The sequence below is a fragment of the Felis catus genome, chromosome X (assembly GCF_018350175.1).
Source record: "Felis catus isolate Fca126 chromosome X, F.catus_Fca126_mat1.0, whole genome shotgun sequence".
Lineage (NCBI taxonomy): Eukaryota > Metazoa > Chordata > Mammalia > Carnivora > Felidae > Felis > Felis catus.
Window position 1 is genome coordinate 33684221 of NC_058386.1, and position 14593 is coordinate 33698813.

Genomic DNA, 14593 nt, shown 5'->3' on the forward strand with positions numbered 1-14593 from the left:
TCCGAGTTCCTCCATTACTAACTGTGTGATCTTGGACAAGTTACTGAACCTCTCTGAGTCAATACCAATACCTCTGTCCCAGGGCTCTTTTAAGGATAAAAAAAAAATAATGCATATCAAACACCTAGCACAGTGCCTAGCACATAGCAAATATTCAATACATGCTTGTTCTTGTTGGCATTTCCCTTGAGGAGATAACATAATTCTTCTTTTGAAGGCATTTGATATCATTGTAAACCCTAACCCCAACATCCATACATAGTGGCAAGGAAGTCCATAATTGGTTAGGTTTTTTTTTTTCCCAAATCTGCATGCATATTCTCTGTAAAAACTCATAATACTATTTTAACTCATGTGAACAAAGCTGCAATTTCCAAGGTTTTACCACAGGAGATAATTTTGGCTTAAAGTCACAGAACAATCGCTTCCCATAGGGAAGCAACTCCCCTTTTCAGACATCCCCGGTTAGGCCCCATTCAGGTAAGAAAGTGTCACAAATGGTAAAGTTCCCAAATGGCAAAATTCTGGCGTGTTTTGATTTTTGTCTAGTAGTTGCCCGGAGCACAGCTAGGAGAACGCTGACAAATCAGAGCCTCTCCCCTGTGCCTTTGGAAGGTACTTGCTGAAAGCCATAAAATTGTTAGGGCAAGGCTGGCTCATTGGTGGGGAAGTTCCCACAGTGCCCACCTCACAATCTACCAGGAGTGGAGCCTGCCTCGCTCCCAATGCCTCCGAGGGGAGCCCCCTCCCCACAGTTGCCAGGCTCCTCTGCACCTGGGCTGTCCGTGAGTGGGGTGCGTGCGCCATCATGTGGCCAAGGAGGACACCTTGTCTGACTTCCCAAGGAATTTTCTGAGGATGTGTTTCTGACTGCTTCTCAGCCATGAAGACCAAGTCATGTCCAGGGCTTGTGCACAGACTATTTTGGGTTTGTTTTTTTTTTTTCTTTTGTGCTTTCAGAACTTCTTTGGCTAATACTTTCATCATATAATGTTTTTGCAGACAGCTGCCACGTGGGTCCTACAGTCAGGACTCAAGCAAGTATTTCCCGGACTTTCTGGGTAAAAGTCATGTCCTGCAGGCTTGGCCTGAGGCTGATTAAGTTCGACCATGCGGACGCACGGACACAGGCCTCCAGGAGCTTACGTCAGGCCTACGGACCTTCCTTGAACAAAGTTTCCTCTTAACACACATTGTATGTGTGAACATTTTTTTTGTTTTTATTTTGTTAAGTTTATGTTTGTTTATTTATTTATTTGGGGGGGGGGGAGCAGGGAAAGGAGAGAGTCCCAAGCAGGCTCCATGCTGTCAGCACAGAGCCCAATGTGGGGCTCAAACTCACGAAACCATGAGATCATGACCTGAACCGAAACCAAGAGTCAGATGCTCAACCAACTGAGCTACTCAGGTGCCCCATGTGCTAGCATTTTTAACTAAGAATAATCTGGACCCTGAAGTAAAGTACAAAACAGCATACGTCTAACTTATTGTCTTCTAGGTATGAAAGAATTCTTGAACCAATTTTAAATGCCTTGGTCCTTTCTTCAGTGATGGCTCCAGGAAAGCCAGGAAACCAGGAGATTTCACGATCACAGGTATTGATATTTCTTCTGTGATCAAATGATCTTAAGATAAACTCTGGAAAAATCCATAGATGCCTACCACTCAAATAAAACTGAGATTTGGAACCTACCGGCTTCTGTGACTACTAGACGTGAGGTCTGCCTATCTGTCTCTCTCCCTCCCTCCTTCCCTCTCTCTGCCTTTCTTTTCCAACTCCAATAGGAAAGATCACCTACAAGGAAATTCCCAAATGCTCTTGCTGTTTTGTCTCAAAGAAGCACTTTTTACAGTTTGTCAGGGGATTTCCATGGTAACTAAAAAAGATCTTAAAAACGACCTGTTGTTTTACGTCTTTATCATCTTCCCCACCCCTTCTCAACTCCTTCACTGCCTCGTTTCCTTTTAGTTTCCCTGTCTGTCCTGTTCTCCTTCTAGACCGCATTGCCTCTGCGCTCCCCATCTCCGGCCTCCTCCTCTTGCCCACTGGGCCCCTTTCCTGCCTTATTTTCTGCCATCTCACACGCCAAACTGTGGAAGCCTGAGAACTGGCCTCCAGGGAGAGAAAGTGAAGCCCGCACTGGGGGTGGGGGAAGGGTGGTGAGGGAGAAGTGAATATGGGGGACACAGAGGGAGAGGAGGAAAACGTACTGAACTAGTCAAGTGTGGGGGGTGTAATACCAGGCAAGGACAGCAGCCCCAGGCATACATTCTAATTCTATCCTCTCCCAGCAACCCTGGACAATTCACTAAACTTTTCAGGGAATCAGATTCCTCAACTCTAAGCCACAGGAGTGGATTAAATTATTTTCCAAGTCCCATCTAGCTTTGAAGCTGTAGGCTTCAAACTCTGCCTTATTCCTTTCCGATCCCCTGCCCATGCCCGCCTCCTTACTCCTTCTTCTGCCTGCTGAGTGGTCTCTCCTAACCCTTCCAGCTGAAGGCAAAGCCTTTGTGCATTCTGGCTCCCGATCACAACCCCACTGATGTAAAAACGGGAAGAGTGTCCAATTCTTAACTTGTTTTTCACTCAAATGTTGAACACGTACCTTCCAGCTTCTGGACTTCTTTTTCAGGAGGGACACGATTTTTGAGGAAGCTAATGTGAAAGCAGCATACCTTCCCTTTAGCACGCATGTTACGGTCGGCTTTGCCACAAATGTACCCAGGACAAGTATTTAAGGCTGGCAGGTACGGTAGAGGATGACCGGGGTATGCACACATCACAAATTCACATATTTCAATACAATATTTTCAATGCGATTCCTTTCTGTCCCTCGTTCTGAGTCCTCAAATCCTCCTAGAAGTGCTGGCTGCACATCGAAAGCTGTGCTGTTGTCAACATGTGGGGAAAAAAATCTTGTTTTCATTTATTCGCAGAAGGAATGTTTTTGGGTCATTTTCCAAGAAATCTTCTAAGGAAGATACTGTGACAGTTTCACAGCTCTGCCATAATCATAATTAAAATGCTAGCGACTGACTTGAACTGAAAGTGCACAAAAGCACTAGGAGTTAGAGTGAACTAGCAAGATGTTTAACACAGAGGTTTAGCGAAACAAAGCCCTTATGCTGCTTCGAATAAGACGGGGTTTATTTAGGGAGAACTCTAAATCAGTTATTCAGGAAAGCTTTTTCGGCCCCCCCTTGGCCAAAGCGGTAAGCCTCCCAGTTACCTGGAGTTTCTAGGATAGACAATGTCTTAGAGCAGATGAGTGAGAAGCCAATCTCTGGACACAGAGCTTCAAACATCTGGATTTCACACCTGAATGCAATGTTGGCTAGCTGAAGGACTCTGGGCAACTCACCTGCCCTCTCTAATCTTGGTTCCTTCATCTATGAATAAGGAATAACAAGATTATCTCAACATGCCCTCCCCCTTCCCTCCATTCATGTGACTGCGCAATGGCCTTCCAAGCAAGAGAATCAAAAGCAACACTTGCCACATTCTGGGAACACAATAAATGTCGTTTACATTTTCCTTTCTTCCTTCTTTCACTTATTGAGTATATACTCTGTGCCGGACACTGTGCAGGGGCCTGGTTAACAATGGTTTGCCTCTAAAGTGTTATGACTTGAAAAAAAAAAAAAAAAAAAACTGGGGTGCCCGGCCTGGCTCAGTCAGAAGAGCATGTGACTCTTGATCTCGGGGTTGTGAGTTTGAGTCCCAAGTTGGGAGTAGAAATTATTAAAATAAACCTGACAATAAAAACAATTTCCTAAGACATATTTATTCTTAAACACTCATACTTTAGCCATCTAAATATATTGGCACATATTTTAGCCATCTGGTCTACCTTGCACACTTGCAGTGCCATGAGGGGAGGATGAACACTGGGAACGATGAGCTGAGGGCACTGGGCAACTCTACTGCACAAGGGAAGGATCACAGGTGCACATATGTGTTTTAGGAAGATTGTTCAAGAAGGGACTCAAGGAAAAAACATTTTTTTTAAACCCTCAGTTAATTAAGAAGTGTTAGGAATTGAAATATCTCCTTACCCCAAACACCTAATTAACAAGTTTGTCCTTTGTTTGATTGGTTAGTTCCTGAGGCAATTCATACACGAGCTGTGCATAGGAATGAGTATCTGCATTCACAAATCATAAGAAAACGTGGAATGTGGTGGGAAACACAACTGGACAGACACTGGTCATTATATTAGACTGTTCATTCATGTGAAAAACAACCGAAGGACTGGCCGGTACTACCCTGATTCTCTTACAACTTGGACATATCGCGACAGAGCAGGGCAGTGTCCTCTTGCCAGCCTGTGGGCACATTTCTTGGGCAAAAGTTCCGCAACAGAACTTTATTAACCAATTTTTCTTCGCATCATCCCTCCACTGAAAAAGGAAGCAGCTTCAGAGAGAAATCACCTAAATGTACCTTCCCTTTTCCCAGGGCTCCCTAAGCTTCAGAGAAATGACTCACCAGTAGAAATATTTGTGGACATACTTACCTGAGCCTGCTTAGAAGTTTCTTGATTAGGCTTTTTATACCTGGTGGGGGGTGGATTGCTGGAAATGTGTAGAGATGGAGTTCTTTATCATTAGAATAAAGTTTCATCTGGCAACACACTCTACTTATCATTTCGGGAGCCAAGCTGGACTCAGAAAGAGCACAGTGAAATGAGCTTATGAAAATCAAGTTTTCCCATTCCCCATTCATCTCAGTACATTAGCAGCACGGGGTCCAGATTCAACCTTAGGTGGTTTACTCTGGACCATTCTGGCTGTAATGTACGAATCAGGCAGAATTCACGGCTTGATTTTCACTTTCATCAGCTAGAGCTTGGCTTTGCAGAAGTAAGGACAGTAAAGAAATTTACGAGAATAAAATGACCACCGCGGTGCTGAAGGACAGCACTTCAGAGAATTCCAAATGCTTTTTCTTTCTTTCATTTCTCTTCATTTTGTTTTTAAATGGGAGCATATGCTTATTAATTTTTAAATACATTTTTTTCCCCGACAGGTCATTTGAACTTTAATGCATTGTCTGGTCACTTTATTATAGTCTGCTCTGCAGGGCAAAAAGGAAAGTTTTCCTGGCATCAGCAGGTCCCCATTAGCACAAAAGCAAAGCATTCACCTTTATATCTAGCGTGTGAATACCCGACTTCATCGTCTTCTAGCGGTGAGTCTCCAGATCCTACAATAAAAAAGAACAGAAACTGCAGCAAGGAGAGCCACATGATATGGACGAATATTTTGAAGCACTGCTTTGGCAACAGTCATGCAAGAGGGGCTTATTAGAACGCAGAGCCAAGAGTGAAAGCTTCGGTGGCCATTCACGAAGGGACAGGGGCACCTCTCAGAGTGAACCTGGCTGGGCTGAGATTGCCAGAGCCAATCAAAACGAACCTCCGTCTGCTTTGGAATCACCACAAGCCAACTGGAATTCTGGACTCAGGACAGAAAGTCAACTTCACTCTGAGAAGACGCCAATGTATATGAATCTCATGCCAGGGGAGACGCAGTAAAATGTGTGTGACTCAGACACGGCCTACGGTTTCTCGGGCAGTCAAGGAAAACCCAGGAGAACCGAGTGTTTGTGGTACCTGAAAATCAGTCCATCTTGTAAAATGAATTTGGGTGGAGGATAAGGAGGCAAATCAAATGTCTAATCTTAATGACAAAAGAAATGCAAAGCTACTTTGATATATTTGTAGGAAAAGAGGGCCGAAGTCAACAATCTGGATGTTTATTTGGAGCCTCTCACCCAGGCATCACTAAAGTAAAGTTTCTTGATGAGTCTTGCTACCCTTGAAAACCACAGCCTTAGAGGGAAAGTCTGTATTCAATTTTAAAATTTAAACTCATTTAGCAGTTGGAACCAAATCATTTTTAGAATATCCAATACTGAATTCCAGTAAGTGGTACAATCTTAATCTTTAAATTGGTATCAGGGCCCAAACTTCAAAACCTTAATCTTAAATTTACATACCTTTCCCTTTAGACTTCCTGGTCTGATCACTGACCATGGAGTTAGCACCATCATGGTCACACATTTACCTAGAGGGACAAGGGCAAGGGCAAGCACACTCTCTATCATGAGGCTTTTCAAATCCCCACACAGGATAAGTGAATGAGTCATGGTCCCTGCTCTAGTTATATTCTGGATGAGAGAGAGCATGGAAATTGAAAGTGGGAAGGTGATGAAGGCTGGACCATGTCCATTTGAAAAAAGCCCCTACTCCCCACCTAGGGAAGCCCAGTTCTGTGTCTCTCTTTGCTCCAGGTTTCTGGCCACTCAAACAGGTACAAAGTTACGTAAACTATTCCTCACTCAATAGCAAAAAGTGAACGTGAAGACCAGTATTGCCCTTCAGGAAAGCAATCTAACTACCTGAATCAAAAGCCTATGTTCAAACCCCTTTATCGAGTCATCCCACTTCTGGGAATCTATCCCAAGGAAATAATATTAAATATAGGAAAAAAAATTTGCACACAAGGATTTCTTTGCAACGTCACTTATAATAGCAGAAGACTATAAACAGACCAAATAGTCAATATCATGGTTAAATAAACCACAGCATATTCATTGGATTATACTATAATGGGTCCATTGAAAATAATGTTTATAAAAAGATACAACAGCATGGGAAAAGGTTATAACATTAAGCAAACAATGTGCTATGGCAAAGTTATACAAATGGTGTGATTTATACCAATGTAAAACAACCAAATTCAAAATAAACAATGCTTAGAAGACCTTACGCTAATTGGATGTTTTTCTTCTTTCCCATCTAAATTTTCTACTATAAACATGTATTACTTTCACAATGGAAAATAAACTTTATTATGCATAGAATTCAGAGAAGCTTAGCTTCCAAAATACATTTTGAATATATTAGAAATGTTTAAGAATCTGCTGTCCCTCTCCTCCCACCCTGCCGCCATTTCTCTCCACATTCAGAGTTGAACTGGATTCCTCAAAGAATTGCTGGATTCTTCAAGTCCATATGGCATAGCTCATATTAAGTGTCAAGAGATCTATTTCATATTAAGAGCACTTCTTCTTCCCCCAAGTTAGCCTGGCCTCCATATCATCTACCTGGGCAGTAAGAGGCTGTGGACTTATATTCCTGGTTCAAAGCAAAGAAGGCAACTGTCACAGGTTGGGTTCTCTGGGAAGTGGCTTGTGAGATGGCGTATAGTGCACAGGAGGTCTATTAGGGATCAACCCCTGTGAAGGGACTAAGAAGGAAACAGGTTTGGACAGAGGGACAAGTCGAGCTTTGATGTCAGCCCAAGGACACCCTCTCAGGTTGGGTATAAATGGCTGAGCCTTTATATTCCTGCCTCCATCAGCCATAGGATATGGCCCACGTTGGAAGGACATGACCACGGGCAAAGCACTCCCAACAGCTGAGGCAGTCTCTGAAGGGGTTGAAAGCTTATGGCTGACCAAGGCCAGCATTGCCTCCAGCTGAGACCACTGGCCCTTCCTTGAAGGAAGATCTGGTCAGGGCAATCCATGACCACCACAACACTTGCTCATTGACAAATAACTTGAGATATGTAAATGCATGGTGGGGGAGGACACTCCATAGAGAAGGGAAGAGGCTGAGACCTACTGGAGAGGCAGGTGACCCTGGGGTGCACAGTCCCATTTTGCCAGGAGATCAGCATTTTAAGACACATTCACCACATATTGTTTATTAGAAGGAAAATTAAACATGTGACAATAGGGGAATGAGCAACCAAGTTATCCTCTATCAACAAGCTATTATATACCCACTAATCAAGTTTGCAATAGGGAAATGTGTATGAAATACAGCCAAGGAAAAAAGCAAATACTGCAAACTATATACAGAATGAAGCATAAAACTGAATATACACACACATATACATATAATACTGACCCATGTAGGTCAAATTTGAAATATGATAAGGTAGGAGGACTAATCAGTGGGGGAAAAGGTCAATAAATATGCTAGGATTAAATGGATATGCATATGAAGAAAAAAATGAGTCCCATCTTGCACCACACCAAAAAAACATTTCCAGAGAGGTTATAGGCCTAAATTTGAAAGCCAAAAATGGGAGAAAAAAAATGCTGAATATCTGCATGATCATGAGGTAAGGAAAGACTATTAAACAAAACTTACAAACAATAACCTATAAAGGAAAATACTGCTACGCTTCACCACACTAAAATGTAAAAATTCTGGGGATGTCTGAGTGGCTCAGTCGGTTAAGTGTACGACTTCGGCTTAGGTCATTATCTCACGGTCATTGGTTTGAACCCCACACCAGGTTCTGTGCTGACAGTTCAGAGCCTGGAGCCTGCTTCAGATTCTGTATCTCCCTCTCTCTCTCTCTCCGCCTTTCCCCTGCTTGTGCACTCGCTCGCTCTCTCTCTCTCTCTCTCTCTCAAAAATAAATAAGCTTAAAAAATAAAATAAAATAAAATAAAATAAATAAAATAAAATAAAATAAAATAAAATAAAATAAAATAAAATAAAATAAAATAAAATAAAATGTAAAAATTTGGTGTAATAAGAGACACATGAACAAAGTTTAAAGACAAGTCCCAGGGGCGCCTGGGTGGCGCAGTCGGTTAAGCGTCCGACTTCAGCCAGGTCACGATCTCGCGGTCCGTGAGTTCGAGCCCCGCGTCGGGCTCTGGGCTGATGGCCCAGAGCCTGGAGCCTGTTTCCGATTCTGTGTCTCCCTCTCTCTCTGCCCCTCCCCCGTTCATGCTCTGTCTCTCTCTGTCCCAAAAATAAATAAATGTTGAAATAAATAAATAAATAAATAAATAAATAAATAAATAAAGACAAGTCCCAGACTTGGAGAAAATATTTGCAATGCATATAATACAGAATTACTATTCAGGATATATGAAGAAAACAGCCCAATGGAAAGAAATGACAAATATGAACAAGTACTTCTGAATTTAAAGCAAATGGGACAAAATGTTACTAGGAAAGACTCCTGAACCTCACTAGTGATCAGGACAATATATATCAAGATACCAATTCACACCATCAGATTGGCACAAGTTTAACTGGCAAGAACGTGTTGATACGGGAAGTCTCAAGTTCTTTTTTTTTTAATATTTATTTTTGAGAGAGAGACAGAGAGACAGAGTGTGAGTGGAGGAGGGGCAGAGAGAGAGGAAGACACAGAATCTGAAGCAGGCTCCAGGCCCTGAGCTGTCTGCACAGAGCCTGACACGGGGTTCGAACCCATCAACCTACCGAGCCACCCAGGCACACTGGGAACTTGGGAACTCTCAAGTTGCGCTGGTGGAGTACAACTGGTACCACTAGGGTGAAGAGAAGCTTTGCACTGCGTTTGAAACTAACCCTTCAAATCAGCCATTCCACGTCTAGACATATGCCTCAGGAAAAAGAAAAGAGAAAACCTTGATAATGAGCTGAAAGGAGACAGAGATGGTTCACATGACCACCCTGAACACAGCGCTCTCCCTGGCAGGGGTAAAGCAACCATTTTCTTTTCTTCATTTGTTTCTTTGGATGGCCGGCTCAAACCCAAAGTCAAGCATTCTCACTACTGCGTTTACTTAAATTAGAGGCTGCAAGGCAGACATTTCAGATTATCTCAATTCAGAATCCTGGCAGAGGTTACCTTTATTAGCATCTTGATTAGCAGCTCACTTACACTGGTCAATCCCCCTCCGCCTAGATCCCAACCCACCATTATCTGTCTCCCTAGCACTGACAGGCGGCAAACGGCAAATGGATTTTGCATACTGCAATAACAAGTACGCCAGGGAAGAGGGAGCCCGCAAAAGCAAGGAGGATCTGTGTTCGCCAAAGGCTGCTGACTGTCAGCCTGTCAGCCATTCTCCTCTTTCTTCTCGCTAAAAGACCCCCAGGTTGTGTTCAGCAGCAGTGTGCCCGTCCCCAGGAGATGAACTATAATGGCTGTAAGTCAGGAATTCCCCTTTGTCAACGACTGTTCCAAGGGTAGGCAAGAAACCCAGTATTGGCCAATGGCAAGTAAAAAGAAGTCTGATTTGGGGGGATGGGGCATATGGGAAAGATTTTCTCCTTGATAAAAGAGAGAACCGCACAAGTAGAAAACTCTTTTGCCCTCTTTTCTCTCCTCCTGTTTTGGAAGCTACTGTGTAAGGATGACTGCCTAAAGCTATGGCAGCCATTTTGCAACCATGAGGTAAGATGTGGCGACTCCTAAAGATTTTCAGCTGAGGATGAAAGAGTGGAAGGATAACAAGAATCTGGGGTCTGTAATGACCTTATTGGGCTACTAAATCAACTTAGACATCTTCCCTCCATACTTCCTGTTAGGTCAGTAATAAACGTCCTTTCAATTTAAGGTTCTATGAGTAGCATTGTTTAGTACTCGCAGCTGAGTGCATCCAAACTGAAGGGAAAATTTCCTGCCTATTACCAATAGGGGATAAAAGAAGTGGAAAGAAAATAAATGGATATTAGCCATCCCTCTCCAAAAGTGTCCAGTTTATATTCAGCCTAAATGCATACATCAATTTCTATAAAAAATAATGACCAGTCTACAAAATGAACATACTGAACAATACGATAGGACGGACCAAAGATGAACATGTTGTTCAGCGGCTTTTACTTCTAGAGTTTAATAAGCAGAAGAGATTCATACATATTGGGGATGTTCCACAGGGTTACAATGAAAAGAAAGGAAGGAAGAAACAGACAGAGGGTGGGGAGGAGAGAAGGAGGCTCCCTAACACATTCTTCGTTATTTAGGAAAGTCTATTCCTTTAGAATTCTGGTTAACTGAGGTTTTATTATGACAACCATTAATCAGGCCTCATATGGTTCAGATTACCACTCTTTGGAAAGAATGCTTCAGTGCTTCTTCCACACAAATACAAATTCTACATTGGCTCAGAAATCAGAAACTCGGTGCCATGAAGGATTCTGTCCCTCAGCCATACCTGGAGCCAATTCCATTTATAATTCTGCTCTCCTTGCAGAAACTTCATCTAATTCAACAGATTTCCAAAGAAATAGCCACTTTTCTCCCCCACAGTTCAAATAAGGGTCTTCCTGGTCTACTGAATCCCATGCTATCATTCTGAATGTCCCATGTATTACTGAGGCACCAAATCACCCTTAAGACATATCTGTTATGTGTATCAGAGTTACAACAGGACTTTAGATTTTATTTATTTTTATTTATTTTGAGAGAGCATGCTCGTACTCTTGTGTGAGTAGCGGAGGGACAGAAAGAGAGGGAGAGAGAGAGAGAAACCCAAGCAGGCCCCGCACTGTCAGCTCAGAGCCCCATGTGGGGCTCAATCTCATGAACCCATGAGATCACAACCTGAGCCGAAATCAGGAGTCAGACAATGAACTGAGCCACCCAGACGTTCCAGGGATTTAGATTTTAAAAGGCTAGTAGAATGTTCCTTCTACCACCCTAAAAGTTTTCTCGTGGGGCGCCTGGGTGGCGCAGTCGGTTAAGTGTCCAACTTCAGCCAGGTCACGATCTCGCGGTCCGGGAGTTCGAGCCCCGCGTCGGGCTCTAGGCTGATGGCTCAGAGCCTGGAGCCTGTTTCCGATTCTGTGTCTCCCTCTCTCTCTGCCCCTCCCCCGTTCATGCTCTGTCTCTCTCTGTCCCAAAAATAAATAAACGTTGAAAAAACAAAAAACATTTAAAAGTTTTCTCGTGGTTGTGGGGGGGAGCATTTGAGACTAATGAAAATGTAGCCAATTTGCTAAAACTATATACTTCTTTATTGATTGTGATACATGATCCAAATTGACAGATTTGCTGGTTCTATGTTATATTTTTAATTTTTAGTTCAAAGGGTTGGGTTTATGTTTCAGTTATTTTGAAGACAGCTCTGCATTCTTAATGTCTGTAGGAAATTTTTGTTTTTCCCCATCATCATTATTCTAAATATACTCTTACTATGATCAGAAGTCATCATATTAAATAGCAAACTGCATCATCAATTTTATACTGAAAGTCAGTAGCAAAATAAAATTCACTTTACAGTAGAGATCCTTAATCCAAGTCCCTGGCCTTCTAGAGAATCAATGGAAGGGCTTTGTGGGGGGTAGTCCATGAACCCTCTGTAATCAGACATGCCTTTTGGTACATGAATACACACATTCCTGGGGGAAAAGTTGCTAACTTTCAGCTTTTAGTCAGGGTCCATGATCCAAAAGATATGAAGAACCACAATTTTATGGCATTCTTTACTATAAAGCATATCAGAATGTTTACTGAAGCATGCAGTATCTCCTTTAGTATGGGAGAAGAGAGATAAATACATTTAAACCAGAGATAAATGCTTATCTTTATTAGATCGTATTGTTTTTCCCCTAGATTTTGATGTTGAAGGAAACCTTCTGCAATGATGGAAATGTTTTATATCTCTGCTGTCTGATAGGGTAGCCACTAGCCATATGTGGTCATTAACCACTTGAAATATATGGCTAGTACAAGTGGGGAACAGAGTGCTTTTAAATTCAAATAGCCACATGTGGCTGGTAGTGACCACATTAGGCAGCATAGGTCTCGACTTAATATTCTATGGAGGGGCGCCTGGTTGGCTCAGTTGGAAGAGCATGCAACTCCTGATCTCGGGGTCTTGGGCTCGAGCCCCACATTGGGTGCAGAGGTTACTTAAAATAAGTAAAGAAATAAACTTAAAAAATACTCTGTGGAGACAGATTATATCTCTAAAGAGCTCAGCTGTGAGAACCATGTCTAATATGCCTTGTATACCTAGTATATGACTCAGAATTGGTAGAGAAAAATCCCCTTAAGTTTCTTATGACACATAAATCATGTGTTCTTATGCTTATGTGTCTGGAATGGTTTTATCCTACTCGGTACAGCTTCGGTACATAAATTTGAAATGTGACAATGCTGGAGAGATCTGGATGTTTAGACAAAGGTATTTTGTACCATTGGAAGCCAGAGGGTATTTATTTGTGGGAGCCAGACGATTTAGTGCTACCAAATGATTTGCCAAAGGGGCTACAATGCAGCCGCAATAAAGTGAAAAGGACATTTGGATGGCTTATGAACAAAGATCAAATCCAGGGCACTGCCAGGAAAACAGAGGCTAAAGACGAAGCCAAAGATAAGACTGTCAAATCCTTTGTTAAATCAAGGTGGTGCCTCAGTATCTTCAATCATACAATAGGTCCCTGAAAGAGAATGAGGTTGTGTCTCACAGATCCTTTCAACCAAACAGCAGAAGAGAGTTTATATCTATAAAATCTGTGGCTATGGTTTTGTCTAATGAAGTGAATTCCAAGAAGATTCACAGAAGACCCACAATGTTCTTAATGAATTCTATATGCAGAAATATCCCCGGCATGACGGAGAAGACAGAAACATTACAGAATGAGGAAAGGTCTTTGAACTCCCAGAACTGTCCTGTCAGGAAGCAGGCTCACAGAACTGCTTGGCTGTCAACAGGTGTGATCTTTCATAAAAATAAAATAAAATAAAATAAAATAAAATAAAATAAAATAAAATAAAATAAAATAAGTGCTCAGAGATTGGAATCAAGAGGGCAGAGAATCATAAGGAATTCTTTTCAGGGGCGCCTGAGTGGCTCAGTTGGTTGAGTGTCTGACTCTTGATTTTGGCTCAGGTCACGATCCCAGGGTTGTGGGATTGAGCCCCGTATCAGGCTCCATGCTGAGTGTAGAGCCTGCTTGGGATTTTCTCTCTCTCCCGCTCTGTCTCTCCCCCCTGCTTACATTCTCTCTGTAAAAATAAAAAAGTATGGGCACCTGGGTAGCTCAATAGGTTAAGTGTCCGACTTCAGCTCAGGTCATGATTTCACAGTTCGTGAGTTCAAGCCCGGTGTAAGACTCTGTGCTGACAGCCCGGAGCCTGGAGCCTGCTTTGGATTCTGTGTCTCCCTCTCTCTCTGCACTTCCCCTGCTCATGCTCTCTCTCTCTCTCTCAAAAGGTAAACATTAAACAAAATAAACAATAAATAAATTTTAAAAATAAAAAAATAAAAAGCATTATTTTCAGACTGTGACACATGACCAAGAAACTATCAAAATTGAGGCAGCTAGATTTCTGAGTTTCTAGAGAGCAGTGACTACTTTGTGCCCCCAATTTAACCTCATTTTTATATAAATTTTTTAATGTTTTTATTTATTTTTGAGAGAGAGAGAGAGAGAGAGAGCGAGCGAGCACAAGCTGGGGAGGGGCAGAGAGAGGGAGACACAGAATCTGAAGCAAGCACAGAGCCCGACATGGGGCCCGAACTCGTGAACCATGAGATCATGACCTGGGCCAAAGTCAGACGTTTAACCGACTGAGCCACCCAGGCACCCCTAACCTCATTTTTAAAAGGAATGTCTGTAGCAGTTATATTATGCCTACCCCACCATTGTAGGCTGGGTGCATGGGAAACAGATAACTTATCTCTTTACTTTTACAGGTCTCCAGATAAAGAAAAACTATATTTAAGGAGTAACAGCTAAGGAAGTATAGATGAGGGGGCTCATACCTACCCAGACCTGATGTGGATGATGAGACTGTGGATTCTGAGCTGATGGTAGAATGAGATGAGACTTTA

The 14593-nt window shown here is 42.4% G+C and overlaps 1 protein-coding gene across 3 annotated transcripts in view; it reads right to left on the minus strand.

Moving 5' to 3' along the window:
* Positions 1-14593, minus strand: part of SRPX (sushi repeat containing protein X-linked) — a 109349-nt gene that overhangs the window by 53677 nt on the left and 41079 nt on the right. The window contains exons 1-2 of one of the 3 annotated variants that reach the window (XM_045051289.1): positions 6005-6060; positions 5150-5209 (exon numbers count right to left, since the gene is read on the minus strand). The exons of 1 other annotated variant lie outside the window; for it this stretch is intronic. In XM_045051289.1, the coding sequence (XP_044907224.1) occupies positions 5150-5209; positions 6005-6041 (97 nt within the window). In that variant the 5' untranslated portion in view covers positions 6042-6060. Of the gene's footprint in view, positions 1-5149; positions 5210-6004; positions 6061-14593 lie in introns of those variants that run through there. One more of the 3 variants, XM_023249396.2, reaches the window with a different exon arrangement.